Source organism: Anser brachyrhynchus, assembly GCF_964034855.1.
Source record: "Anser brachyrhynchus genome assembly, chromosome: 22".
Lineage (NCBI taxonomy): Eukaryota > Metazoa > Chordata > Aves > Anseriformes > Anatidae > Anser > Anser brachyrhynchus.
Window position 1 is genome coordinate 1,607,049 of NC_137715.1, and position 27,915 is coordinate 1,634,963.

General features: G+C 51.7%; 3 protein-coding genes across 13 annotated transcripts; 2 read left to right on the top strand and 1 right to left on the bottom strand.

Moving 5' to 3' along the window:
• Positions 1-91: 91 nt before the first annotated feature.
• PHOSPHO1 (phosphoethanolamine/phosphocholine phosphatase 1) lies at positions 92-8,737 on the top strand. 10 transcript variants are annotated; one of them, XM_080564982.1, is made up of 5 exons: positions 92-287; positions 2,220-2,322; positions 5,050-5,336; positions 5,551-5,640; positions 6,196-8,737. In XM_080564982.1, exons 3-5 carry the CDS (start codon positions 5,292-5,294, stop codon positions 6,952-6,954), a joined length of 894 nt encoding a protein of 297 aa, XP_080421108.1. In that variant the 5' UTR covers positions 92-287; positions 2,220-2,322; positions 5,050-5,291; the 3' UTR covers positions 6,955-8,737. The 10 variants fall into 10 exon arrangements, with proteins under 10 accessions (XP_080421108.1, XP_080421106.1, XP_080421111.1 ...); XM_080564980.1 differs by having other exon boundaries at positions 5,220-5,336; XM_080564985.1 differs by having other exon boundaries at positions 2,286-2,322; positions 5,220-5,336.
• ABI3 (ABI family member 3) lies at positions 7,567-17,096 on the bottom strand. 2 transcript variants are annotated; one of them, XM_080564978.1, is made up of 9 exons: positions 16,851-17,096; positions 14,056-14,412; positions 12,947-13,114; positions 11,871-12,047; positions 11,086-11,168; positions 10,729-10,824; positions 10,159-10,340; positions 9,910-10,035; positions 7,567-9,693 (listed from the first exon to the last, which is right to left on the bottom strand). In XM_080564978.1, exons 1-9 carry the CDS (start codon positions 16,890-16,892, stop codon positions 9,533-9,535), a joined length of 1,392 nt encoding a protein of 463 aa, XP_080421104.1. In that variant the 5' UTR covers positions 16,893-17,096; the 3' UTR covers positions 7,567-9,532. The 2 variants fall into 2 exon arrangements, with proteins under 2 accessions (XP_080421104.1, XP_080421105.1); XM_080564979.1 differs by lacking the exon at positions 10,729-10,824.
• Positions 14,411-27,791, top strand: GNGT2 (G protein subunit gamma transducin 2). Its single transcript, XM_080564992.1, has 3 exons — positions 14,411-16,024; positions 16,624-16,715; positions 17,103-27,791. The coding sequence occupies exons 2-3, from the start codon at positions 16,632-16,634 to the stop codon at positions 17,226-17,228; spliced, it is 210 nt and encodes a 69-aa protein (XP_080421118.1). The 5' UTR covers positions 14,411-16,024; positions 16,624-16,631; the 3' UTR covers positions 17,229-27,791.
• Positions 27,792-27,915: the final 124 nt, after the last annotated feature.

Below are 27,915 nucleotides of genomic sequence, written 5' to 3' on the forward strand. Positions count from 1 at the left end.
GGGGCGGGGCTCTGCCGGGCACCGCCTCCTTTGATGTGCGCCGCCGCGGATGCTATTGGCTGCGCGGGCGGTGACGTTCCGGGACTGCGGCTGTCCCGCGGAGCGGCGCCGGGCCTCTGCTGCGTCGCCTTAAAGGGGCCGCGCTCGCGGCATCCCCGGCGGCGGCGCTGGCCCCGAGGCGCTCCCGAGCCGCCGGTGCCCGGCTCCGGTCGCGGCGGGTACGCAGGTCTGCGGGCGCACCTACGGGCACCGGCGGGACCCGGGCGCGCCCGGGAGGTTCCGACCCGGTAAGGAAGGTCTGGGGGCTGATCGGGCGTGAGTCGGCAGCGGAACGGCTGGCGCCGGGACCGGGAGGTGCCGACTCCGGTCGAAGGCGCCGAGGACCGGTGCGCGGGGGAGGCCGGTGCCTGCTCCGGGAGGTGCCGACCTGCTGGGACTGGTGCCGGTGCCGAGAGGTGCCCGCTCGGTAGGAGTCTCCGGTGGCTGGTGCCGGTCCCGGGAGGCACCGATCCGGTGGGGCTACCCGAGGACCGCCGAGGCTGGTGCCGCTCCCGGGAGGTGCCGGTACCCGGCAGGAGCCTCCAAGCGCCGGTCACGCGTGAGTCAGCCCTGCTGCGGCTGTCGCCGGTGCCGGCGGGTCCCGAGGAGCGGCCGCACGGGAGCCGGCACCGGCACCTGCCCTTCTCCTCGGCAGCGGGCAGCGCCTCGGGACGCGTCGGTCTCGGACTCGGAGCAGCGGCCGCCGTCGGTCCCGGCGGGCTGGGTCAGGCAGCGCTGCCGGTGCCGCCTCCCCCGGGGGCGAGCCGTGCCCAGCGGCAGCAGCGGCGCCGGGCTGGGCTCTGGGAGCCGATTTTGGACTCCGCAAAGCGGCCACCATCCGTCCGGATCTGGCATTCGTCAGCTCCCCAGTGCAGCGTTTCGGGGCCGAAACAACCTGCTTCGGCTTTTTTTTCAGAGTCCAGGAGGCAGAGAGTGGTGCTTTGGCCCTGACGCGTGTTTCGGGAGCCTTTGGCTGGGGGCACGCTGTGTTTTGCTTCCTGCTAGACAGAGGGGGGGAGAGGGGGGAAAGAAAGGAACATCCCATCACCCGGAGTGACTGCAGTGTCTGCCGTGCCCCGTCCGAACACACGGGAAGGGAGCTGGGAGGACAGGTCCTGGCCTCAGCGGCTGCAGGGAAGGTGTTTTCCTGTTTGCTCCTGCAAAGGGAATTCGGAGAGTAGTGAGAGCTGTGGGGTACGGGGTGCTGTGCAGGGGAGGGCAGGAATTAGGCACCACGCCGTGCAGGTGGGGTCGGGGCTGGCTGAGATGCGCTGCTCTGAGCTCCAGCGTTTGGCTTTTTGTTACTGGTTTGCTCATTAGCTTCTGTTTCAGGAGCTGTTTAAAAAATGGGCCGAGCCAGGGACACAGGAAGGTCTGGTTTAATTCCAGGAGCAGCAAAACTGTCCAGTGATCCCAATGACATGTTCGATGGTGTCGGCGTCTGTGCTAGAGAGGAATATTTTCCTCTCCTTTGCTTTTGGGGCAACAGGACTCTGTTTTTCCTTTCGTACTGTTCTAGTGGGTGGTCAAACAAGTCTTCCAAAGGTTAATGGTTGGATTTTGAATTTTTAAAAAAAGGTTGTACGCTCCAGAAACATCAAACGGTTTGATAAGCTTAAAAACGTCAAAAACAGAGGAGCAGATGAGCGGAGTAAGCAGGGTGATTAAAATCTGCTTGAGGGACTGTTCTTACAACTGGGAAATGCCCCAGTGCCCCATTTGCTTTCAAAGCTCAGAAGTACCCAGCTCTGAAACCAGGTGCTGATCCCTGTCCGCGCTCGCACAGGGCCTGATCCTGCAGCAGAGGGTGAGCGTGCAGCACAGTGCTGCTCCTCTCCCTGCAGCTTGTCCTGCGTTGAACCCGCTATGGGATTAAGCCCTAAATCCCATGGCAGGGCGGAGTTCCCCTGGGATGCACAGCAGTAACTAGTCTGTGGAGATAACAAGGGCAGCAAATACTGCTGGTTTCCAGTCTTTCCACTCTGGGCCTCTGTGGGGCAGAAAGATGCCTGAGGATGACTGGAGGGACAGAAAACATCAAGATTTTAGGGATAAACTACCCTGGGAAATTCTTCTGTCAGTGACACCAAGAGCTCACTGCTTTTATCAGGTGTATTTTGACCTTCATCCTGAATTGGTTGTTTAACCCTTTGTGTTTCATTTTCTGTTTCAACATTCAGGCTTTGAATAATGTTAGGAAGCACGGCCACTTTTATTTTATTTTGGAAGGACTTCTTTTTTTACAGAAGGTGGAAGGACACTCTTCCAGGAAGCAGCTGCCCGGTGAGTCATCTTCACGTATAAATAGCTCTGGTGGGAGCGGTACCATGGCTTGCTGCTTCACGGAGCCGTGAGGTGCAAAGTTGTGGAGGGATTTCGTCACCCCCAGCACCACAGGGGAAGCCTGGGCTGCCCCCCAGCCCATACGGAGTCAACTGTGCCCACCCTGGCTGCTAGCACCACAGCCTCCCCATGCTCCTGGCTGTGTTTGTCAGAGTACTTCAGAGCTGGGACATTTGTTGAGTATTTTGTCCTGTCTCTACTGCCTTCCACCTTGTGGCAGAGTCTGGGTTTAACGTGGCTGTTGCCAAATCTTGGAGTGTAGCTACAGTTCACCCTGGTTATCTTTAGATGGAGAGAAAGACCATCATTTTCTTAAGAAGATCTTCTAATTCTGATATCTCATGTTTCCAAATTGTAAGGACAAAACAGCACACGGGAAAAACATGATTTGTCAAGCCTTACCCTGAAGGCCAGCAGTGAGAAGTCCCATCCTGGATCTTTATTCACAAAATAACGCTGGCTTAGATTTTATTTCCTCCTCTCATACAAGTAATGCACATACTGATGCAATTAATAGTGGTGTCAAGGAGGGCTGAGATTGGAAGAGGCCTCTTGCTGAAGCGTGGCAGGGACACTCATATCTCCTGCCAGTAGATGGGGGCAGCAAGAATCCAAGTTGGCACTGAAAATGGTCCAGTGGTCTCGTGCTTCCGCCACAACCCTGCACGGTCCAGGAAAGGAGAGTATTTGCTCAGAGCAAGGGGTGGGATATTTCATTGTCCCCATATGGTTCGTTTTCCTGTCTGCCAGATTTCATCTCTGAACATGTCTGCAGGTGCTCGAGCGTGTTGGAGGGACCTGGATGGGGGGTGCTGCTGCCTGAGCACTCACCTCAGACCCCTGGGGCTGGTCTGAGGCTCTTCAGGGTAACAGGGACGTCACTGCAGTGTCAGTGCTGGCAACACTGGGAGCAATGAGCCTGGTGGAACAACTGATTTTGTTTTCCAGCTGATGGGCACAGCTAGATTTATCCCCAGTGGGGCTATTGATGTCCATGGCACTTCAGTGAGAGCGAAGTGATGTCCTGGAGGTGGGGAGGGAAGGAAGGAGCTTGCAATGGGGCAAATTCACATGAGACCTGGGTGGCTAATGCTCCTTCAGACCTCATGCTGCTCAACTTTAAAAGGATGCCACGCTAAAATGAACCAACCTGGCTTTTCTCCAGCTCATAGATTTTTTTGTTGTTGTTTTGTGGTTTTTTTTTTTTTGTTTTCAAATATTTATAACAAAACTTTAATTTGGGAGAGATGACTACATATAAGGGGATTGGGGAACCTCAGATGACAAACGCTAAAGGGACTATAAACTACTATAAGATTTATATAATATCTGTGTTCAACCTCATCTGCCCATGTGTGGTATCTGTTGAGATCTGTTCTGTTTTCTGTTTTGCAAAACACAAAAATCTTAGACCCAAGAAAGCTCTTTCAGGAGTCAGATAAACTTGTCATAGCCACATCATCTCTTACAGCTGCCTGTAACTGCTGTCATCCATGGGGGCTTTAACCAGCTGTTCCAGGGCTCTTTCCATGTGCCTGTGACTTGCTACCATAATGCATCCTTATGGTTTGAACCAAAATGATTTTTTCACTGTTGATGCTGCTTTAGAATTTAAAGAAAAAAAAAAATGCAATTACTCTTGCACACACATTTAATGCTTTTTTTTCCTGTCTCTTTTGATTTGGACCTGAAAATCACAGTGACTGATTTCACCTCCAGGCTGTCTTTAACTTCATTTTGTTTCAAATAGTGTCTGTTAATAAGCATCATCTTTTGATGGAAAATTTTAACATAGAAGTTAGTTTGGGCAACCTGATCTAGTGGAAGGCATCCCTGCCCATTGCGGGTGGGTTGGAACTGCATGATTTTTAAGGTTCCTTCCAACCCAAACCATTCTATGATTCTGAGTAACTAGATTTTGGTTTGAAGGTTTCATAAAAAGTTTCTTTTACAAAATTTCAAGCTGGGGTTTAATTTTGAGTTACCACTTTCTTTTGCAGTGTGCTACATTTGCTTTGCAGTTATGTTTTGTTTTAGTGGAATCAGGAACAGTTTGTGGCCAAAATAGCCTGATGCTAGACTTAAAACCAGACACATCCCAAATAAATCACCTTTAGATGACAAACTTCCTATTGTGATGCTAATATCAAAAAAAATTGAAATCCTCCTAGCTTCAGCTAAGATGAGGTACTAGCAAACAATTAAAATTTCCCACTTTCCAGTATGTTTTTCCTCATTCTGACTGTCTGCCAAAGTTCCCAGACAGGTTGATCTGTGAGGTTTGGCATTCTGAGCTTGTCTGTCACTCTCTTTTTATCACTATGGACCACAAGAGGTCGGCACAATTCAGGGGAAGTAGTCTGCGGCCTGACTTTGCTCTGGGGTAGCAGTCTGGCATGTCTTTACTGGAGCTGCCTGAGCCTTTTTTTCATTCCAAGATAATTACTCCCTTTAAAAATAAAAATAAAAAACTACCCAAACTAATTATACTGGAAGAAAATCAGGACAATCACGGAACAGGACATGTTGGCAGGGTATATTGCTGAGCTGGGTCCTTTCATATGTGGCAAAGCCTGAGCACTTGGGAGAATTAAGGGTGCTCAGGTGCATGCCCACTCACCCTGCTCTCTACAGAGTCATTTAATTGTTTATTTCCTGGTATAAAAGGTCGCGAGCTTGGAAGCTCACTGCAGGACATAGACAACTCAGCGCGCCACTCCACATTGGCAAGCTGGAGCCGCATGTTTCTGAGTGCATTGTGACTTCTGATGTGGTATCCAAAGGTGACAGACAGGGAAAACAAAGTGATTAACCAACATCACCCTTGTGGTTTGCAGTGAGGAGACCAGCACAGAGAGCCCTAAACAGGACCTTCATCAAAGCGGTGCTTGGAGAGTGATGGTCTTAAAATGAAAAGGTGCTGTGAGGGTGTTGGGCTGCCATGCCTGTTTAAGGTCAGTGTGATTCTCATCTGTTTTGACCTCTCTGTCTCTTGTCAGGGTCAGGGAGCGAAAGTAAAGTATCTGTCCTGCACTTCTCTTGGCACACATGAGACGTGCACAGAGAGCAGCTGGGGGCAGTGAGCAGATGCTGCTGGGTTCAACGCTGAGAGGCTGGGGCTCTCCGGCTTCCCACATTGTCAGCAACGTGGTTTTACTTTGTTTTTAGAGACAGGCAGGCCCCAGCTCTGAGTTACCCTGGGCCTTTTGGGAGTCCATGGTGCCTGCAGAGCCCAACCCAGAGGCAAACCACATCCAGGTAACAGAGCAAAAATTAACCTGCAAAGTCTTTTCCTCTTAGGAAGAGCTAGACTTGTCCTTGAACAGGTGAGCTTATAAGAAGGAGCAGCAAGAGGGGTTTACAGGGACACAAATCCCTTTTTGCAGGTGTGACAGGAGTGGGATGGGGAGCAAACTTTCCTCCGTCCCCTCCCCAGGACCTTTGCTGCACATAAACTCCCCAAGGCTCATGCTGTCCATGTCCTTTGGAAGGACGTGTATGGCGGTAGTTTAGCACACCGACCACCTTGACTGCAGTAAAGGAATTAGCAGTAGCAAAATGATCTCTCTGTAGGAAGGACAAGCACCTTAGAGTTAGGGCTAAGGTTTGTCAGCAGTGGACTACTCCCCCTCCCCCAACCCTCAGTGGGGTTAACAAGCGACATGGCAAAAGACAGGCAATGATAACTTAGCTAGGAAACATTGCTCTGTGGAGTTGGCAGCCTCTTGCTATTGTGTTTATTGCCCTCATTGTGCTGGGTCCAAAGCAAAGCACCTTCCACTAACTGTTGGGCTTTACTCTTCCACCTCACAGGGTGTTGGTATGGCCAGCTCCCAGCCTCCAAAGTACCTCCTCATCTTCGACTTTGATGAGACCATCATCAATGAGAACAGTGATGACTCCATCATCAGGGCAGCACCAGGGCAGGCACTTCCAGAGCACATCCGGCAGACCTTCTGTGAGGGTTTCTACAATGAGTACATGCAGCGTGTCCTGACGTACATGGGAGACCAAGGTGTCAAGATGGGGGACTTCAAGACTGTATATGAGAACATTCCCCTGTCCCCTGGCATGCCTGACCTCTTCCAGTTCCTCTCCAAGAACCATGAAGTCTTTGAGATCATCCTCATCTCCGATGCCAACATGTTTGGCATTGAATGCAATCTGAGGGCAGCTGGTTTCTACTCTCTCTTCCGCAAAATCTTCAGCAACCCATCCAGCTTTGACAAAAGGGGGTACTTCACCTTGGGGCCCTACCACAGCCACAAGTGCCTTGACTGCCCAGCCAACATGTGCAAACGCAAAATCCTAACAGAGTATCTGGCAGAGAGAGCCCAGGAAGAGGTGGAGTTTGAGAGGGTCTTTTATGTGGGAGACGGTGCCAATGACTTCTGCCCTTCCGTGACTTTGACTTCAGCTGATATTGCTTTCCCACGGAAGGGCTACCCCATGCACCGGATGACCCAAGAGATGGAGAATAAGCAACCTGGAGCCTTCCAGGCCACTGTCGTTCCCTGGGAGTCAGCTACAGAGGTCACCCGCTATCTCCAGGAGGTCCTCAAGAAGTGTTGAAGATAGCTCAAAAGAGGCTTGTTTACTATAAGCATCTGGGAAAGGAGAGTCCTGGAGGGTCAGGTCCTGTACTCCATGCTCATCTGGCACTACCTACTGGGACTCCGATTCCTGGGCTGCTTTCCTGCCTTCCTCTCCATGCTCCTTTCTCCCCGGTGGTAAAAGCACTTTCTCTACCCCCCCCCCTCACCCCAGCCTTTCCCTTTTCCATTGCCGTGTTGAGATGACGCCTTCTCTATGCAGCTTGGACATCAACTCCAGTGTCGGTGCTTGACAACACTAACAGTGTGGTTTTTTTTTTTCCCCTTTTGACTTCACAAGAGCAATTCTTTAAAATCCAGAAGCCAGCTTTCCTGAAGGCTGAGACCTGCACATGCTTCCTCTTGACTTCACCCTGCTCTCCTCCTGCTCATCTTTGCTTGCCACGCAGAAACTGCGTGCTGTCACCTTCAACCTGATGCTCTGAGGGCTCCTTGCCTCTTCAGGAAGCTATTAGAAATTTAATCCATGAAATTTGTGCTGCCCAGGCTCCACAGCTTGCCATGCACCCCACGCCTTCCTCAGCTGGTGAGCCTTTTGCTGGAGTTAATTGTTGCTTAAGACTATTTTCTGGGGAAAAAAAAAAAAAAGACTAGCAGAAAGCCTTGTGGAAAGGTGGTACCTTGAGAAAAAATTATATATATATATACATATATTTTAATCTCTCCTATGAAGAAAGGCTGAGAGAGCTGGGGCTCTTCAGCCTAAGGAAGAGAAGGCTCCAGAGTGACCTTACTGCAACTTTTCAGTACTTAAAGGGGACTTACAAAGAAGATAGAGAGTAACTTTTTGCTGAGTCAGATAATGACAGAACAAGGGAGAATGGTTTTAAACTAAAAAAAAATAAAAGAGAGGGAGATTTAGATTAGGTGTTAGGAGGAAATTCTTCATTCAAAGGGTGGTGAGGCACTGGCACAGGTTGCCCAGAGAGGTCGTGGATGCCCCATCCCTGGAGGTGTTCAAGACCAGATTGGATGAGGCCCCGAGCAACCTGATATGGTGGGTGGCATCCCTGCCCATGGCAGGGACGTTGGAACTGGATGGTCTTTAAGGTCCCTTCCAACCCGAGCCATTCTATGATTCATTAGCTCCCGTTGCCCCCACCCCACTTTCCCAGGGTATGGGCACGAAGGCCACGTCCCACTACAGGGAAGAGGACCTGACTTCACTTTCTTCTTCCACCTGCTGCTTTCACGTCCAGGGCAGAAGGTCCCCTGCATTCTTGATGCAGACAGGTTCCTCCACACTGAGCCAGTCTTACCAGCTGTCTACTTGCGTTTGCTGAATCGTATTGACTCCCCTGTGACCTCAGGTGTGACCTGGTCAAGAGGTGCTGAAACCCCCCCCCCGGTTGGAGAGGGAGGTGTGGTGCTTTGGCATTTCTCCTGGTACTGGATCCCTGGAGGCTAAACCTGTGGCCTCCTGCCCCACTGCAGTATTAATTGCCCCTTCTAATTGCACTCTGCAGGGGGGACCTGCAGCATTTGTTGCTCTCTGGTGTTGGCTTTTCCTGGATTTATCCACAGCCTTAATGGCCCCAGAGGGTGATTTGTAACTACTCCAAAGCATAGAAATCCTGGCAACAAATCTGAGCGGTAAAGAAATAACCAAAGCAGCCCTGAGTTGTTCCTCATTTATGTAATTTTTCTCTCTCTTTGTTCTTCCTCTTCTGGACGCTGTTCAACTGTGTGGAACTCGAAGCCATGGAATTAAAAAAATACATATATATGTATATATATATCTATATATTACAGATACACAGTTTATTTTCATCCACAACGTACACCTGGGTGTGAAATGGCTGTGAGGTGCATGTACATGGCATTGCTCTTCCTTGGGCTGCTGAAGGAGGCAGAAGGGGGGTGAGGGGGGATGGGGGGGCAGGGATGGGGGGAATGGGGCTGGGTTACAAATAGTGTTCTGCTGATTGGGCCTCTTTTGGCTCGGCTCCTGCCCCCCCTGCCCTCTCCCCATTACTCAAACAGCTGGGCACAACAAGCATTTTCTTTGGGGTTACTGCTAGAGTGCTTCTCTCCTCCTTGCACCCATGGTCATTCATGATTTCTGAGCTTTGGTTCTGCTATACCCTGGGGCCTCCCAAAGGGCCAGGAGCATCAGCAGGGCCAGTCCAAGGGATTTCAGGCTTGCTGCCCTCCGTGTTTCAGGCAGCATGAGGGACAGCTGAGTTGCCCTAGTGCTGAACCTTCACCACATTATCAGCAGTGATTTCTGGTGTAATTAAAAAATAAAACATGGGTGAGAGAGGTGCAGGGAGCAGGCAGTGGGGATGCGCTTGGTGCTGGAGGCTGCCAGGGTGCAGCAGTGAGGGTAGCAGCAGCTGAGATGGAGCCCCAGCATGGCTGCCCTTGCCATACTGCAGCAAAAGCTTTGAGCTGTGCAGAACACCATGTGTTCAAAGCCAAAATTCAACGGCATAGCAGAGCCCTCCCCGTCTCCTGGAGCCTGAGCATGAGTGGATGCAGCTGAGCCGGGTGGGTGATCAGGGGTTGGGGGTGCAGAGGGTGCATACCCCTGGCACTCAGAAGGGCTCCACATAATTGCCAGGGAAGAAACCTACTTCCTCGCCCATGATGCCCTCACACCATCCATCCGAGTACCTCCGCGTGACGTAGATGAGCGCCCCAGGCTGGAAGGAGAGCTCGTTGTCTTTCCGCTGTGCATAGGGATAGAGGGTCACCACTGTGAGAAGAGGGAGAGAAATGCCATGGAGCAGGACAAGGCCAGCTCCAGGACAACTCACCACCAGGAAGGGCAGGAGAGAAGGTGTGAGCCCCCTCCATGCTGTCCTCTAGGGGGAGCAGAGTTGCTCCCTTGGTGCTGTGACTGAGGTCAGGGGCTCAATGGGGCAAAGAAATCTGGTGGATCCTGGTGGACCTGAGCCTGGAGCTGCTGTACCTTTCTCCAGGTAGCTTGCTGGGGCCCAGGGGGGCTCCTCCACATCTGGTGGCAGTGGTGGGGTGAAATCCTCAAAGTCAAGCAAAGCCGGTGGTGGCAGCAGCGGTGGCTTGAGGTCATCAGAAACTGCAAATCCCCCCAAAAAAAGCAATGGGGGAAAAAGGGCTCCACATGGAACAGGGGCCACATGCAACAGTTGTGTCCCTGTTTCCCTCATGACGAGCACCCCTGGACCACCTCAGCACTCACCTGGGGGGATGATGTCCAGTGGGGGCAAGGCCAGGTCCCCCAGCGGTGGGGGGGGTAGGTCTGTGGGGAGAGGTGAGGGTGGCCGGACAGTGGCTGCAACCAGGGGAGGTGGCCCTGGGAAGGACGGGAGCGGTGGTGCTGCAGGGATGCCTTCACCAGTGTCTCCCAGGGCTCCAGTTGAGCTGGGGGTTCAGAGGAAATGCCAAGTCAGAGGAGCCAGGCCAGATCTGTGGCTCAGCCCCTTGTCTTTGAACACAGACACCTCCCCTGTGCCAGCACAGGGTGACACCCACTGTGGTCACCATGGTCAGGGACCTCAGCATCTGCATGCAAACCACTTCCTCATTCCATGCCTCAATTTCCCCATTATGTACTCTCTCTTTAAAGGTATTTTTGCTCTAGAGATGAGCACTGACTAGAGCAGTGAATCTCAAACTCCCAAAACCCATATATATATATATATATGTTTAACCAAAACCTCTCTGCAAGTGGAAGCTCCCCAGAGCAGCGGGGTGACCATGGCTGCCCCAGGCCCACTGAGCCCTGGGCCTTTCAGAACCATGCCTGTACCTGACCGATGTCAGAGAAGAGGTGGACGAGGCTGTGGAGAGCTTTCCCGGAGGAACCACAGGTGGCTGTATGGGCTCAGGGACACGGGTGCTCCTCCTGCAAGCAGAGCAGCCGCTGAACCCCCTTCCTCCTCCCACTGCACCTCCTTTACAGAAAGTGGCTTGGCATGGGGTTAGGGACAGGACACCAATGACAGCAGCATCACATGAACCTGTAGTGCACCTTCTGACTCTGTAAACACCATTGTCACCTGCTCAGTGACACCAGCATGGTGTTGGCCCTGATGGTCACAGTTGGTCCAGAAAGATAAAGTCCCCACCACTGCACCCCCTCCCCCCCTTCTCCCGGAAGCCTCACCCCAGGGTGCCTGCAGACTGTGTGGCTGACTTAATCCCTTTCCGAGCCAGGGTGCCTGTGCGGGAGAGCTGGGTGCTGTGGTCCTGCAGGCATAAGGAAACATGGACACATGACAAGCACACTGCACCCCGATGTGCTGTCCCTGTGGGCAGCAGCGTCCCTGCGGTCTTTGTTCCACCCTTCCCCAAGGGATGCTGCCAGGTGGCGCTGGGAGCTGCCCCAGCTGACAGAAACAGCCAAGCAGCAGAAAGTGCTGGTGCTCCAGTGCTGTCTTGCCACCGTGGGAACAGCAGCCCCAGCACCGCCACTTCCCCTCCAGCCCCATGGTGGTTTCACACTGTGCATGTACTTGTGATGCTGCCGAACACCACCACCACCCTTCCACCCCCCAGCACCTTCTGGCAAGGGCAGCTGATGAGAGCAGTTTCGGTGCTGGAAAGGCACTTCGGGAGTGAGAGCACAGTGGCTCAGCCCTGGCCCCAGCATTGCTGCCAGCCTTAGCCAAGCAACTCCAGCATTGTGTGTCTTTGCTGCATTTGACCATGCCCTATTCTCCTCCTGCCCCAAGACAGGACCACTAAGCCCCAGTGGGATGAGTCCTGGGATGGGCTGGGGGAGAGTACAGACAGACCCCCCACACACACACTTCTCCATCCGGGAGGGGTTTGAGCCCATCTGTGCACCCACCAGCAGAACCCCAGGTCACTGGGGACTGAGAAAGCCCATCTGAGCCTCCACCTTTCCATGGGACATCCTCCTCATGCTGACCCCATCACCAGGCTGACCTTTATGCCATGACCAATGTCATCCAAGATGCTAAAGTTGAGGGGTTTCCTGTAGTAGGGCTCCAGGCAGGGTGGGCCGGGAGGTGATATGATCTTCTGGTGGGCTGGAAACCTCTTGCTGATGGTCAATGACCCAATCTCCCGTCGAGAAACTTTCTCCTTGTGCATGTCAATCCTCTGTGGAGATGGCATTATCACCACCATCCCCTCCTGGGTTCTCCCCACCTCCTGCTGCCATCTCCAAGTCCCACCAGGCCTTCACAGACCTCCCCACATCTCCCTCTCCCTGCCTATAAAATAAGTCAGAGGTCAGGCCTAATTCAAGTTTCAGCCTGATCCCGCTGGCCTGTGTGGAGCCCCCATAGAAGTCACGGGGTCAGAACCAGCTCTTCTACATCTCATCAAGGCAAGCAATGCCCTTGACGCCACCATATCCACCTGCAGTGGATTTGGCCTTTCCTAAAGTGGAAGAGCGAAGGCATGAGACAATGGTGAGGGATTTGCAAGTTTCAGCCATTTTCCTGCTGCTTCCAGAGTGACTGCCAGGTCCCTTCCATGGCAGTAAAAGCTCCAGGCAACTTTCAACCAGCAGGAAGAAGGTGGGTGGCTGCAGAGCTCTGCGCCAGTGCCCTCAGGCTCCGAGAGGATGAGACCAGTCTCCCCTGAGGGGAGAAAGCAGCTAAACCAACATGACTGCTTCACGCTGCAGGTGGCTTCCCAGGTGGCTCCCACGGTCCCCTCCACTGCTACTTGCAAACACCCACACTGAGACAGCGCCTGCTCCCTCCCCCCACACACACCCCCAGAAGACAACGGTTTCTGAGCCCCAGGTGGACTCGTCCTTCAGCAACCTGTTGGGTGACCACCATCACCCCGGGGAGAGAGATCAAGCACTGCAAGATGCTCTGATGGGCTCTTGAAACCGTGGTGAAGGATGGCCTCCAGTCCTTTTAAACTGTCCTAATGTTCTCAGTAACAGGCCCTTTTTCTGGAGACCACCCCATCCTTTTCAGGGCCCAAATCTCACAGCAACATGGACCCAACATGAAATGTCAGTGGTTGGAGAACAGACACACCTGAGCCACGCAGCTGATGTTGGCCTCCACCTTCTGCAGCTCGGTCACCTGCAGGTCTAGCAGCTGGAGAAAAGTGGTGGCCAGGCTGCTGACCTGGTACGCTACGCTGGCCAGGGACTGAGTGCTAAACGCCATTGTCTCCTCCAGCGCCTTCTGCTTATCACTCGCCTGGAGGGCAAAACACACCTGGTGAGCCAAGCTAAGACAGCTGATACCACACCATGTCACATTCACCCTCCTGCCACCGTCTGCACGCTGGGGTCATACGGGAGTGAAGACGCTTCTTCTTTCCAAATGCATCACAGTTCCTCCAGCTCAGCCAGCAGGACTCACAAACACCAGACGGTCAGCAGTGCTCAGCTTTTCTGGCACTGAGAGATCATGGTGAATCCTCCCTGGACAGTGACAGCACCATCCTGGTGCAGTGGCACAATGCAGGGTTCTGCCGTGCGTGAGTGGTACCACCAAGAGAGGATCCTTTAAAGCACAAGCGGACCCCGTCGTCATGACACTCTCCTCAGCAAACAGGGCCAAAACAACCCTTTTCCCTTCTATTGCATCCCAAAAGCCCCCGCCCCACCTTTCCTTCAGCTGGTCACAAGGGGATCAGGGCAGGGAGGAGGAGGAGGGAAGCCGATGGCAGCAGAGCTTTGTGCCCACTCTACATCAGGACGTGGTGGGGACAAACCCTGTGCAGGTACCCAGATTGCCTCTGTCCTGTGAGGAGACACCTCCACAACTCCAGGGACAGCTCGAGCTGGTGTTCATGGTCCCCTCCCTGGTTATCTCTGATGGCATCAAAACCCTCGGAGGACTTTCCCTTTGTCCTAGTCCTAATTCTGAGACCTGAGCAGAGAAGCATCTGTGGAGCATTAGGGGAAACCAAAGCACAAGACAAACCCTGAGAGCTTTCACTGCTAAGTAGGAAATGAGTGGGGAGGCATGAGCTGCCATCACCAAGAGTCTTCATCATCACACCAGCCTCCCCCCCCCCTACCCCTACCCCCACCCTCATCCCCAGGTAGCACCATCTCAATAAGAAGATCGATAAGGCTCCTAGCTGACTCCGACATCACAGCTCACCCCATGTTGTCCCTCAATGCCCTCACCTGCACGTAGTTGCTCTCGCAGTAGTCAGCGACCCGGTGGAGGTTGCAGTGGTTGTCGCGCAGGACCTGCCTGGCGGCTGGGATGTCACACTGCTGCAGCTGCCGCAGCTCCGACATGGTGCCGGGCTCAAGCGCCCACTTCCTCCCCAACCGCCTCGGCACCGGGTTTTGAAGCTCGCAGCGGTGCTGACGCAGGGCCTGCGGGTCCCTCGACATCCCAGCCCCCACCTCCGGCATGCTGCACAGGCGTATGACCTCTCCAGCCGCCTTCAGGCATTGGCCCTGGGAGAGCCAAGGAGAGGCAGGGGAACACCAGGAGAGGAAGCGAGCATTTCCCCAGCTCTGCTCACCGTGGCCCTGTGGGGAGATGACAGGCTAGCAGGGGAGCCCCGTGTCACAGCCGGCAGCCATCCCACCGGGGCAGTGGACAGGAGTGGCTGCAACAGTGAAGGATCTGGGTCATGGAGGAACCGGCGGTGCAGGGGGGGCAAGCAGCTGAGGAAGCCTGAAAGCTGTTGGTGTGCTGGGACCCCAATACCCACCTCTGCCACCTGCACCCAACCTGCATATCTGTATTCACCTCCAGACTCCAAACTGCAGTTCTTTGTGGCTCTCAGGGGGGAACAGCTTCTGGAGCAAGAAGGCCTGAAAGCAAACAGCACTGGAGACAGCAGGCTCAAAACAGGGTGATATTCCAGGACAATGCTGCAGTTCAGCTCCAGACAGCCCGAACTTGCCCATTTCTGAGCATTTTGAAGCCAGCTTGTAGCAACTATCAGGGGACGGAGGTGCTGCTGCCTTCCCAGAGGGTGTGAGGCCAAGCCCAGATCCACTGCATCCAGGGAGGGGAAGTTCCTTCCCCTTGCCTTTATCAGATAGGCAAGAGATACACCCCCTAGGGCAGTGCTTCAACTGCCAGGTCTGCCTTCCTGGAAAAGCCCTGTGCACCCCATTTGGGATCAAGCTGTGCCCCCTGACCTTGCTCAGCTCAGGCTGTTCTTAGCCATCAAATTCCTGCTGGAGCCCATGTGCCAAGCGGCCCAGTGGAAGCTCCTGTCCTGCTCTCACCAAGGGCAGAGCATCCCCTATGGCGCTTTGCTAACTGTGTTTTCCAATGCCACGGGACAGTGGGAGAGGCTGTGCCAAGCAGGGCTAAGGGCATGAAATTCCCGCTTCCCAGCACTGTTTGAGGAAGGTCAGTCTCGGGTGCTTGAAAAATCGCCCTCCGCCCTCTCTTCCTCCTCCTCCTGCAGGCACTTCCTCAGGGCCTCCTGAGCTCTGTTCACAGCCTCGGCAACTTTGCGTGGGCCAGATGGCAGCAAAACACCCTTACTGAGCCCGCAGACCCACGAGCGCTTGCCTCCCTCCTCACATATGAGTACAAGGATGAGGGAAATCACGAATTTCCTCCAGCACTGGCTCTGCTTCTCACACCCTCAAGAGCCAAGAGCTACCCAAGCTGCTCCCTAGCCCCTCATGGTTTCCTTGCCCCAGCTCCCCTCCCCTTCATCCCTTCTGAAACAGGTGAAGCCCACCCCTGTATGCACAGGGGATGTTCCCATTGCTCCATGTCTGCCAGGCAGGTCAGGATCTAACTGCCACACAGACTCAGACATCCACAGTTGGAATCAGGGGCTTCCCAAGTGCCTTAGCCATCAGCTCCACAAAGCATTTCTCCATCCCTGCCCTTCCTTTCCCATCCTCACCCTCTCCCAGCCCTCCCCTACAGCCCTACCACTGATTACCCTGGGCTTTGAGGCTAATACTCAACACCTGACCAGCTTATTTGCCTGAGTCTATTATCAGCTTAAGGACCAAAGACATCTGCTCCCTGTCACTGGCTGGGAGATACAAAGGAGTCTTCAAGCCCACAGCAGGAGAGTGAGGGTGCAAAGGACGGCATCTTGTTGGCACATATGGGTTTCTGAACGCTTCCACCACTGAGAGGGGGCAGCTCCTTGTCCCTGTAGGTAAGTGGCTTTGCTTCCTCCAGGCACAAACACTACCGTAGGTGCCACTATCTTCATGAGTTGGTAGTTCCTCAGAAAACCTGCAAAACTGCTCCTGCCCAAGCAAAGGACACATTAGATAGATCTAGTTTGCATTTATGTTGCTTTGCTTGTTCAGGAGACACTGAGAAATTTGATGCACTCCCATCTGTGTCCTCCTAAGGGGCTGCTAATCCAACATCCCTCGTTTTTCTCTGGGCTCAGCTGGCCCTGCTGAACTGGCCACCTCATGCTGTTGGGAAACAGCCTCTGTGGTAGGCAAAAACCTCTTTAAGAACTAGGCTAGATCCTCCTCAGCTGCCCTCAAACTGCACATTTTGCTTGATTTGTCTAGTGAGAACAAGCAAACAAAAATCTGCTTACTGCAGATGTTATACAAAGTGTTTTGAAATGTGTGTTGTGTTTGTTGTTGTTTTGTTTTTAAAGCTTCAGCCCCTCTCTCAACATGAGGGTAGTTGAGATGTTACCAGCATTTGTGTTACGGCCAAAGTAATAGTCCTAATGTGCCCTAGGCGAAGCCCATCTATAGTTTAAACACATGCCGTTTATGTGTGGTTACAGGGCAAAATGGCTCAGGATATGACAGAGAAGGAACTGTTGAAGATGGAACTGGATCAGCTGAAAAAGGAGGTGAAGAATGAGAGGCAAATGGTGAGTATTTCACCCAAAATGGAAATGGGCTTTCCCTGGGGTAATGTTCTGACCCGATTGTGCTGTGAAGGGAAAACAAACCCCAACTCCCTGAAATTAAACCTCATATACAGGCACAAGCATGTGAGTTCAAACCTTTTGCCTCGAGACAAGCATCCCCTTGGGGTTTAGCCTCATGTCTCACAGTCCTGTGGCTGCAGCCCCACGGTGGAGTGTCCATGGCACCTTGGGGATGTTCTTGGGGATACCACAGCCATGAGTAGCTCCACAGTTCTCCTCTCCCAAAGGAGCAAATGAGTTTGTAGACAGATCACGAGCAAGAGTGCACGTCTGCAGAGAGGGCTTGTTCCCGTAACCCATGTGGGGCATCTCCTTCCTTCCTTGTAGGTCTCCAAGACCGGCAAAGAGATCAAGGAGTACGTCGAATCCATGGCAGGAGAGGACCCACTGTTGAAAGGTGTCCCTGAGGACAAGAACCCCTTTAAGGAAAAGGGTGGCTGTACAATAAGCTGACACCCTTCCTCCTCCCTCCCTGCCCTGGCCAGGAACTGGGCTGTTTCATGCAGGAGGCAAGACTGTAAGAAACCTGCTTTTCCTGTAGTCTGACCTTGGCACTGGGGAGTCCTGAACCAATATGTAGTTGCATCTAAAGTAGCAAAAAAAAGAGAAAGAGGAGAGAAAAAAAAAAAAAAGCTATCCCCTCCCCCCCAACACCGGAGATGCAGCTCAGCAGCCAGAGCAGAGTGTGTTTTTTGTGCTCGTGTAACTGATTTACATTTGGTTTCCGCCAAGCAAAACTTCTGTATTTTTAGCAGGCAGCAGCAAACTGGGCTTTAATGAAACCATAGGGCTGTGTCTTGTCTCAGACTTCTCCAAGCAGGCCAACACCAGCATAGGCTCCAAAGCCCTGAGCTGAGCGCACCCCCCCCCCCCCCCCCCCCACTGCAGAAGAATGCTCCCAGTGGGACCTCACTTGAGTTATTTCCCTGTTTCCCTATCTGGCACAGGCAGACAATATACTGTTGCTAGTTTGAGGCTTCCAGTGGTCTGAAGCTTTATTCTCTTTATTCCAATGTATACTCCCAGCCCATTAATGCTGTCCATCGCTCCTACAGACCACAGGTCACATCCACAATGCATCTAGAGCCATGGGATGGTCAGAGTATGTCTGGGGACTTCAACCAACACATTGTGAGCCGCACGAAGGTGCAAGGCTCCAGGCAGCTTGTTCAAAAGCTTCACCCTGCCTCTTGGTCTCGCTTCCTCCCTGGGAAACCCTCCAGCAGCCACAGGAGAGCAAGCTGTCGGGGCCTGCCTGCAGCTGTGGCGGCTCCAAACACTGCCTTGGCTTTACCGTCTGCTCTCCTCTGCTGCTGAGGCTGTGCCATGGGCAGGTGGGGAAGATGGACTAATTCCATACAGGTAGGGGTGCTGCAAAGTCTTGTCCCACAACGTCTCATTGGTGACAGGGATGACTTGGAGCTGGCAGCCCAGACAGCCTCTGCTCAGAGGTGGTACATGCACCAGGTCAGACTTAAACGCAGCAATGATAATTGCTACAAATTCAGGGCAGGAACAAACCTCTCCCACCACGTGGGACACGGCTGTTTGGGAAGAGGTGATGGCGCAGAAGGTACCTGTTGCATATTGGGTATAGCCTTTGTCTCTCATGATGCTGGTGGAGAAAGCAGCCAGGGATGGGGCTCCAGAAGAGCATGGAGGTGGGCTTAGGATTACTTTAAATGCTGCACATACAGGGAAATTGCTCCTGAACCCATGCGGAGCTGCAGTGCTTTCCTGGCTGCCGGGTCACTGCTGGTCACGCTTGACGCTTGCCCGCAGGAGGCTGTGGGACTGGAGGTCCTCAGCTGTTCAACGTCAGACAAGGCCCAAAACCTGGGGCTCCCCTGCGGAACCTGAACACAACAAAGAGGTTCTTCCTGGTTGCAGCTCAGGAGGGAACTCACACAAATCCTCCGCATCTGGTGTTGTGTACCTACCTAGCCATAAATAACTGAATCGATAAAGGTTTTGTTCTTTCTCTTGCCTACGCTAAATAAATCCACTCAGTGTGCACTCGAAGCACAGCCTCTGTCTCTTGTGTCTGGGAAGGACAAGCTTGCCACACAGCACGAATCCAACCTAGCGATAAGCATCCTCAGGCATCCCCCTGCTTTAGCCAGGCCAGACGCCCTTACCACAAAAAAAAAAAAAGGAAAGAAAACCAGCTTCTGTGCCAAAACGGAGCTTTGTTGTCCATCCCTGCTCCTAATCCCGGAGGAGCAGGTCTCCAACAGGCCCGGGTCTCCTGAGCCCCGGGCAGACCGCCCGGTTAATCCCGGCTGAGCTCCCCGAGCCCCGCGTCACAGCCAGCCCAGCTCCGCCGCACGCCGCCCGTCCTCCGCGGCGGGCTGAGCCAAGCGCTGCCCCGGGGGGGAGGGGGGGGGGGGGGGGGGCGTTTCTCTACTGCCGACCCCACGCAGGGGCCGCAGCTGGACCCCCCCCCCCCCCCCCCCCCCCCCGGATTTATGGTGCCGCCCGGGGAAGCGCTCCGCAGCCCGCGTTACGGAACCCCCCCGCAGCGGGGGCGCCGCTTAGCGCAGACGCGGGACTCTCCCAGCCAATAGCAGCGCGGGCAGGTGGCAGCGTCACTCCCCGCGCGCAACCTGCGCCAGCAGCCGAACAGCGCCCTCCGCAGCTCCGCCCCGTCTGTGCTCACGCGCATGCGCTCATGAGAGCCGGCGCCCCCGCACAAAATGGAGGCGTGCGGATGCCCGCAACCGGCGGAGGACGGGAGGGCTTTCGGGGCAGGCCTGGTGCCGCCACCGCCGCTCCGATTCGCGCCCGCCTCCCGCTGAATTACTGGGACAGCGGAGACAAAAATGGCGCGAGGTCCCACCGAGATTTGAACTCGGATCGCTGGATTCAAAGTCCAGAGTGCTAACCATTACACCATGGGACCGCTGCGGACTCGTTCTGCTGCTGCGTCTTGACTCTCGTCGCCGCCGCGCCGGTTGCTCGCCCCTGCGGCCGCCCCGGGGCCTGCTCTGGGCGCCGCCGCCGCAGGTAGCCCGCCCGCCGCCGCACGCGTGGCTCGGCACCGCTCCGCCGCGCCCCGCGGGCCCGGGGAGGGGCTGGATGCGCCGGGGCTCTGCAGCGCCGCCAAACCCGACGAAATCTGCAGCTGCCCGGCAGCCGGCGCGCCCGCCTCCCGCCGAGCCCTCGTTTCCTCTGTTTTAAACCGGGGCACCGTGCCCGGCCGCCCCTGTCCCCAGCGCGGGCCGCGGACAGAGGGGCCGCGGGTCTCGGTCCCGGTGCCCCGAACCGAAGCGGGGCTTTGGGCTTTGCGAAGGGCCTGAGCCCCGTGCCCAGCGCCCCTCAGAGGCGCTAGAGAAGTATAGCACACGCTCCTACAAACCCAGTCGTGAAACAGACCGGGTTTGGGTCCCACCGCCGAGGAAGAGCAGACGGCAACCCCCAAGGGGTCCTCGGACGCTGCTGCTGCCACCACGTGCGCGTCCTCAGACGCCCGTTTCCCCACCAGCACCTTTCTTTCTTTCTTCCTTCCCCGCAACTCGATGAAAAACACACAGGAACAGTGTTAGGTTGGTTGGTTTGTTTGTTTTCTTCTTTATTAAAAAAAAATAAAACAAAAACAACCAGAAAAACAGTGGCGTAAAGCAGTTCGTGGCAAAGCCTTGCTGGAAGAGAAATGGAGCCCACATCCACCCCTAATCCCAACTCCACATCCAAACCAACAAAATGCCTCACACCGGAGTACAAGGGAAGAACACAGATTAGATGAGGCAAGTAGGAGAGAGAGGGGGAAGGTGGAAAGAAACATTCAGCTGAAGGGAGGAAAACCAGTATCATTACAATGACGTACAACTTCTTTTGAGGAATAGTTCGAAATTGCATTGGAGCAGCTGCTGGAGAGAGACACAGCTTTGCTCAGTGGGTTGAGGAGCACTTTTAGGTGCACCTGTCCCACGGACGAGGTGCTGCTGGGTGCTCCTGGTGTCAGGATGCGGAGTAAAACAGGACCTCCTATTTGGCTCCATTGCAATTCACTGGATTGCTTTGCATGGCGGATGTGCTGCTCAGGACACCCCTTGCACTGCCATCAACCTGATGCCACCGACCTCCACCAAAAAAGATGCATAAACACATGGCCACTGAGAAAAAAACATTGAGCATGATTTCCCTAGCGTCTCCCACCCATGCAAGATGGGGTTCAGCCCCACTATACTGGGGAACTGAGGAGGATGGATATTCTACTGCTGACAGAAGTAAATATCAAAGTTCAAAAGGAAAAAGTAATGGAAGATTGAGCATTAAAAAAAAAAATCAGTCACAACTAAATAGTTTGGACTGCTGAGGTCTGGAGCTTTTTCAACTAACGACCACTTTAAAGTGAAAAAAAAGCCCATAAATTCTATTTTTAAAGAACATTTTTCTTTGGAAAAAGTTATTTTTTTTTCCTCTACACTACAGCATGTGGAGTTGCCACTACCTAGTTTTAACCTATTGTTGCTAAGAGGTAGATAAACAAAAATGACTTGGTTATATATAAGGTCATGCCCCCGTGTTTGACATGCAGTGAAGCTGGCAGACTCCACAGGCACCAGCCGTTTGGGGCTTTCGAGAAACTCTAGGGTTTCATCTGGGGCTTTGTCTCACCTGGAGAGACCCTAAAATTTGTCGTTTTTCAATTCAGCCTAACAGAGCTGGTTACAGAAGCAACATTGGGGGGGGGAGGGGGTATGTGTCATGTTTTAGGGCCAGATTTCCTCTTGAAGTCAACAAATTTGATCTCATGATGAATCCAGATACATTTCAAATGAACCAATATGCTTAACTGCTTGGTAACGAACACTTAAACACATTATGGTGATTTTGACGGTTAGCTTCTGCACTGATTCCAGACAATCCCACCACTTTTCTGGGACAATCCACCAACAGCAACGGGAGCCCGATGCATCCAGTGCTGCTCGCCACATCCTCCAGGATACTCTGCCTGCACAGGAGCTCAGCAGCTCTCGACAAGCCCTTCTCCGCTCCATGCTGCTGAATCCCTATGGAAAACATTTACCAACTATGTCCTGCTGGACTTAGTGTTGCTTTTCAAAAACCTTTACCCAAACCGGTCAAAAAATGGCTTCAATTCTGTCATACAGCTGACTCCTGGGTCTTAATTTGTTGTGGTTTTGTTTGTGTTGTTTTAGCAAAAAATTCCTTTCATCTTTAGCTCATGTTGATACTTTGCTAATGCAGCACACAAATACTTTCCACAGTTCATAATCCACTGCTCTGCCACAATAGCAGGGACAGGCTGCCACTGCAGACCAGGCAAAGCATCCTGGCATGCCTTGCCACAACTCAGAGAGGTATTTGCCTTCAAGAAAAACTAAAAAAAAATCAGTAAGGTACAGTAAAGCAGCAGGGTTCAAATGCACACTAAAGTCAGCAATGGGCTGACTTTCAAGGAGTCCAATTTACTGCCCATCCTGACCAGCGACCATCCCAAACCAATGGTCCCAGGAGCCTTCCTCATCAGATCCCTTTCCTCTTCTATACTGCAATGCTCCCTAATTGTGGGGTGGAAGGACAGGGTACCAAACCTGCCTCTCCACCACCTGGGAGGATGTGTCTTCTGATGTGTGTGAAGACTGTCCTGAGGCCGTTCCCATGTGGCAGTGGTGCCAGACCCTCCCCTGTCCGTCAATTGGGTCAGCCTTGAGGTAGTTTGCATGTGTACATTTCCAGCTTGCATCATCTGCATGTTCTCCAAAAACTGCAATTTAAGAGCCTCTGGGTGGTTTTGCTGTGCTCCAGATCTTACCCATAATCACAAATTATTAAAAACAAACAAACAAAAAAAAAATAGACACCGAAACTAGTAAGAAAGGCTTATTCAAGGCTGAATTGGGATTCATTTTTCCCTCCCTACACATCATTGATGTGCATCTCCTACACACCGTACCATGGCAGCTAAGTCCTTCAAGAGAGTTTTGCAACTTCAGACCCTCATTTTGCCTAACAATAGTTATCCTGTCGTGGCACTCTGCTCCCAGCGAGCTGCTGCACAGGTCTGCCCATCTGACATCCCAAATTAATTTGAGCCTTGGACATGTTTATTTGCAAGCACCTGCTTGGAGGCAGTTTTCTAAGCATTGGGCAGCCAAGCATTTGGCCACCCACTTTCGACAATCAGGCTGAATTGAAATGGAATTGAAACTTCCATGCACTAATTCACGCTGTCAGTCACCATGCCCTTCTCGCATAGCAAATCTGTGTTCTTCACCTCCAGTTAGCAAAGCCCAGGGCCAGGCTGGGCACAGCACATCCCAGCATATTTGCTCTGCCCAAGGGGCCTTCAGAAGCAAGCATGATATTAGGATGTTTAAATATTCCTATGCCCTCTTAGGGGCCTGCACTTTTCACAGGCTCACACTGATTTCATCCAAACAAAACAAAAGCCACAATGGGGGAAAGAAAAAAAGATCCCCACACATCCCAAAATCTCAGTTACTAATTTTTTTGAAAACAAAAAACTTCCAAAAATATTAAAAGCCTATGTACTGTGAACCACCAGGGGACAGAGAGAGAAGAACTAAAAACAAAGAAATTAAATTTGTGTCTTTAACTGATTTATAACAAGTCTGCATTTCTGAACTGTTTTTTTCAGAAGCTAGAAAACACAATATTTGGAGCTAGAAATTAAGAGAGAGTTTTATTCTGGCACTGATGAACTATTTGACTAACTTATACTGATTTTTTTTTCCCCACTCAAAACTTAAAACACAACCAAAACGTAACGTCCAGGAAACATAAAGTGTATGTTAGAGGCAGTTTCTTTTCAGTATTTACAATGGATTTTCATCTATTTTGACTCTGTAAAACTCTTTCAAGCCTGTCAGTGCAGTCAGACTGCAATCATGACTGCCAGGAGGGAGCATGGCCCGGTTGTTGCTGCTGAACCCCAACTCACCTCCCTACCTCAGATACACTTAGGGGATGAGAAAGTGGTCAGAACTTGGAAGAGAAAAACATTAACTGTTGGGTTGTGTTTGTTTGTTTGTTTGGCTTTGTTTTTTGTTTTCTCCTTTTCCCTAGCTGAATGACAAAACAAGATTCTGATAGCATTGAGATGAACCCCCCCCAAAATCCACATAGCATCATGGTTTTTAGTCCTGGCAACAATATTTTCCCCGGTATATGGAACTGAGGATCACAAAGTGCTTCGGAGACATTAATTTGTTAATCCTCACAACAGGCCTGTGAAGTAGGTAAGAAGTATTACTCCCACTGGGGAGAAACCGACGTACAGAGATTTATTTATTTGCTTTCTTTCCGTTTTGCCCTACGGCCTCAGAGCCAGCCAGTGGCACAGCTGGGAAACAAACTCCGTGCTCTACCCACGTACTGCTTCCTGCCTGAAGCGACCACCCTGGCACGATCTGGCGAGGCCCAAGACAGCAAGCAGAAACCCCCTCTCCTATCCCAGAGGCTCTCTACATGCCTGCCCCTGCCTCAAATTAAAAGCTTTCTAAACTGACAGGAAAGGACAATTTGCAGAAACGAACTGACCTGCCATGCACCCCTTCCAGCACCTAGGAGGAGCAGGGCTGGGTTTGCTACCTCCTTGGAAGGGGGGGGGGGGGGGTATAAAATAACGGGGGGGGGAAATCTGCTAGTACAAAAGCGAGGCAGCAGCTCAGGAGAGGAGCAATTAGTGCTGCTCATCACCCTGCTCCCCAGTGAAGATGAAGCCACAAGCAAGCATCTGCCCTGGGTCCCTGCTGTGTCCCAGTCTGGTTTCATCAGATTTAGCACAGTGGATGTGGGTTGATTTTCTTGCTATTAAAGGGCTCCTAGGGGAGGTTCCCCCTAAATTGCCTATTTTTCCAGTGCAAACAGAGTAGCTATCAGGAAGGAGGTACTGCAGAGCAGTTATCCTCCTTTCTGCTTGCTTTCAGGTTTTACTAGAGATTTGTTTCCTGCTTCTTCACTCCAAGCCTAATTCAAAGCTTGCTTGCATCTCCTTCCCCTGGCCCTCATGACCAGTCTGGATGGGGATCCTGGTTTATGCTGGTTTAGCTGTTCCCAGCTCAGGTTGGCTCTGGAGAAATACAGAGGTGCTTAGAGGCATCTTCCTTACTGCGAATAATTTTATAAAGCAAAGTTTCTTTCCAGAAGTCCTGTTGAACTCAAAGGGACGTCAGTAGGAATTTAAGCAGGTATTTAAGTGCTTCCCCAACACGGGGAGAAGAGAAACGGCCAGCAGCAGACTTGCCTCTTCCTGGCAACTGGGTCTGCCTTATGAAACCACAGCTGATGCTGCCTTCCCTCAGGGAAACAATGATATTCCCCAAAGAACCGCTCACTCTTATGTGACAGCACCAGTGATGTCTCAGCTGCCACAAAGACAGCCTCAGGCAATGGTGGCAAAGGGATCAGCCTTGAGGCGGCTTTGTGCCTGTAGCCCTTTGCTGGTGAAAAGCATCAAAGGTGTCCCTGAATCATCAGATTTTAGGTATGTGTCAAGATGTTCTCACTGCAACAATCCAATTAACAGTACTGTGGGTGTTCCGTGTTTTTTTTTTCCTCAATGATAGTTTGCACCAGTTATCAAAAACACTTGCTGTTGGAAAATACAATTATAATCACCGATGTCTGAATACACTGATTTATGCAAGGCTGTAAAAAGTAGAGAGCCAGAGATTTAAATAAGAAACTGTTTTTCCTAGGGCAAATGCCAGTCTCTGAAAGAGAAGGAAAAACAGGCAGAAGCACCTTCTTGTGGAGAGGCACAAGTGCAGGTGCTGCACAGGTGGGCAGGAGTTTCCCCCTGCTGCCACTGTCCAGCTTTGCTCCTTTGTTCCCATCTCTCTGGAAAAGGGCCAGCACTTCTCCATCACTACAGGTGAGCCTGATCCTGTGTTCCTCACGCACCCAAAGTTTCTGTGGGGTTTAGGAGTGGAAGAGAGGAGTGAGGCTGGGGAGCCAGCTGGCCACTTACAAATTGACTTTACCACCACTGATATATTTCCAACTAACACTCAAGAAAGGGTTGTTTTCCTGCAGGTATAATGAAAAAATAGCAAGATGGGACTTTTTTTTTTTAAAAAAAAGCACATGAACCTCCTCAAGCAGACAGGGAAAGGTTCACACCTATCATTCATTAGGGTTGTTCACTTTTTCTCTCTCCTTAGTGTTTGTATAAAAAAGTTGGCTCCCATTTATTTCTGTTGTTCTCTTTTTTTTTTTTTGATTGCTTGTCCTCAGTAAAACTGAGGTAAATCTCTGTAAAATATTTAACAGAATCATAGTGGAGAAGATGGCTTGAGACTTCCTCTGTGTCAACACAGGAGGACAATTTATTTGCATTTTGAAAGATATGGCTTACAACTGTTGGTAAAATTGCCCAAGCTGGCACAGTTAAAATATCAGCAAACCCCATGTACCCGACTTAGCATAGCCAGCTTGATGCCGAGGAATGGTGCTTGAAGGCAAGTCTATCCTCATATTGCCTTCAGCAGAATATTTCCAATTCCAAGCACTTTAACAATTTGGTTTCCTGATGGAGTTGGATTGACAAAGGCCTTTCATCCAGTGGCTTTTTTGTTTTTAAATTAAAAAAAAAAGTCTTTCCAACTGAAAAAGTTGGTGGGCTCCAATTTGTCCAAGTTCTCAAAGAGTCACGACATCTGACAGCTCTTGAGTCATGCTAAAATTCATTTCTGGCTTGAAAAGGCCAAAATAATATACTGCTGCCATCTTTTCCACTATGTCTGAAGTTTCTGTCGTTCTCCATAGAGATCTCATAACACTTGGTTACCTGCACATAACTCCTGGCTCATAAGAAACTATGAAACTTAACTTCTCTTTTCATTAAAAAAATAAAATATTCAAGACTATCAGCTTTTATATAAAATATCAGCAAGCCCCCCCCCCCCCCAAAAAAAAATTGCTGAGGTAACTTCATACCTTGAGGTAGCTTTTTTTTTCCCCCTCTTTTTTTTTTCTTGTTGCTCAAACACACAGCAATATCTGGCCTTCCCCTACACCTTGTTGTTGTCGCAATGTCTAAAAGGACAGTAACTGCTGCCGTGTTCCCTTATCAATAAACCACCCGCCTTCCTGATGCTGCATGATCCAAATTCAAAGCCAGTTCTCGCTTTGGAGGATGCACCCAGGAAAACGTCTGCTCAAATGGGAGGTCTGGTCTCCATTTCAGAAAGAAATGGTAAAAGCATCAGTGCGAGGTTTATTTCCAATTCCCTCCTTTTAAGCCTTGAATCAGCTCACCCAAGGCTGCTCCCAGGTCTCCTCCTGCCTCCTGGGGCGCCTGCTTTGCCCCTCTCCCCACAGCACACTGCAGGCTCCAGGCTGCACCACCTTCCCCCAGAGCCAGAAATAATTTTGCTTTTTCACCCCCCACCCCAATTTGCAGGAAAACCAGCATCAACCAGCATTTGGGCTGGATTACAGAGAAACATGGCACAGGGGGGGCTTTACCTGGCATGCAGCCCCCCTGCTCCAGTCAGAGCCATGGCCAGGGGCTGCACAGGACCAGGGCCCTTCTGCCACAGCAAGGAATGCACACCAAGCCCTGCCTCAGCCCCCGTGTAGAGACAAGACCTTACCCTGCATGGAAGAGGCAATCACAGCAGTTACTGTCCCTTCCAAATACTCAGTATTAAAAACAAACCATTAAAATATATCTAAAATATAAAATCCTCATAAGAGTGACGGGAATCAGTAACCATCTTACATTCGTTTGACTTATATATTTGGTACTGTCTCATGAGAACAGTTATTCTTACCACAGAAAGAAGGGTGGTGGTGGTTGCGTTGTTTTGTTTTTAAATAAGGAAAAAAAAATCTTTTAATGTGCCACATTTCAAGAATATTTTTCTCCACCTAGAGAGATTTGGGTGGAGGGGAACATCAAATAACTCCAGGAGAGTTAAAACAAACTGGCACATCCCAAGTTTGTTAACAATATTCCCCTGGATATTTAAAAAAAAAAAAAAGCAAAAACCAAAAAAGTTGTGTTGCCACACACCCACCTGTAGCTGAGCCCTGGAGACACCAGCAGGATTTCAGGGCACAAGTCTCTTGATCCAGGTGGGGAAACTGAGGCTGAGTTCACATCCCCAGCCACCTGCAGAGGACTTTGCAAAGGAGCTGCTGC

What these genes read in the sequence shown, in the direction of transcription:
- PHOSPHO1 (XM_080564982.1), top strand. Translation starts at nt 5,292, where the DNA reads ATGAAAAGGTGCTGTGAGGGTGTTGGGCTGCCATGCCTGTTTAAG. An exon ending in GGCTGCCATGCCTGTTTAAG is followed by an intron (nt 5,337 to 5,550) that starts GTCAGTGTGATT and finishes CTTTGTTTTTAG; the next exon opens with AGACAGGCAGGCCCCAGCTC. An exon ending in CAGAGGCAAACCACATCCAG is followed by an intron (nt 5,641 to 6,195) that starts GTAACAGAGCAA and finishes TCCACCTCACAG; the next exon opens with GGTGTTGGTATGGCCAGCTC.
- GNGT2 (XM_080564992.1), top strand. Translation starts at nt 16,632, where the DNA reads ATGGCTCAGGATATGACAGAGAAGGAACTGTTGAAGATGGAACTGGAT. An exon ending in TGAAGAATGAGAGGCAAATG is followed by an intron (nt 16,716 to 17,102) that starts GTGAGTATTTCA and finishes CCTTCCTTGTAG; the next exon opens with GTCTCCAAGACCGGCAAAGA.
- ABI3 (XM_080564978.1), bottom strand. Translation starts at nt 16,892, where the DNA reads ATGAGGCTAAACCCCAAGGGGATGCTTGTCTCGAGGCAAAAG. An exon ending in GCGAGAGCAACTACGTGCAG is followed by an intron (nt 13,115 to 14,055) that starts GTGAGGGCATTG and finishes TTTGCCCTCCAG; the next exon opens with GCGAGTGATAAGCAGAAGGC. An exon ending in ACTGGACATCATCCCCCCAG is followed by an intron (nt 10,036 to 10,158) that starts GTGAGTGCTGAG and finishes GGGGATTTGCAG; the next exon opens with TTTCTGATGACCTCAAGCCA.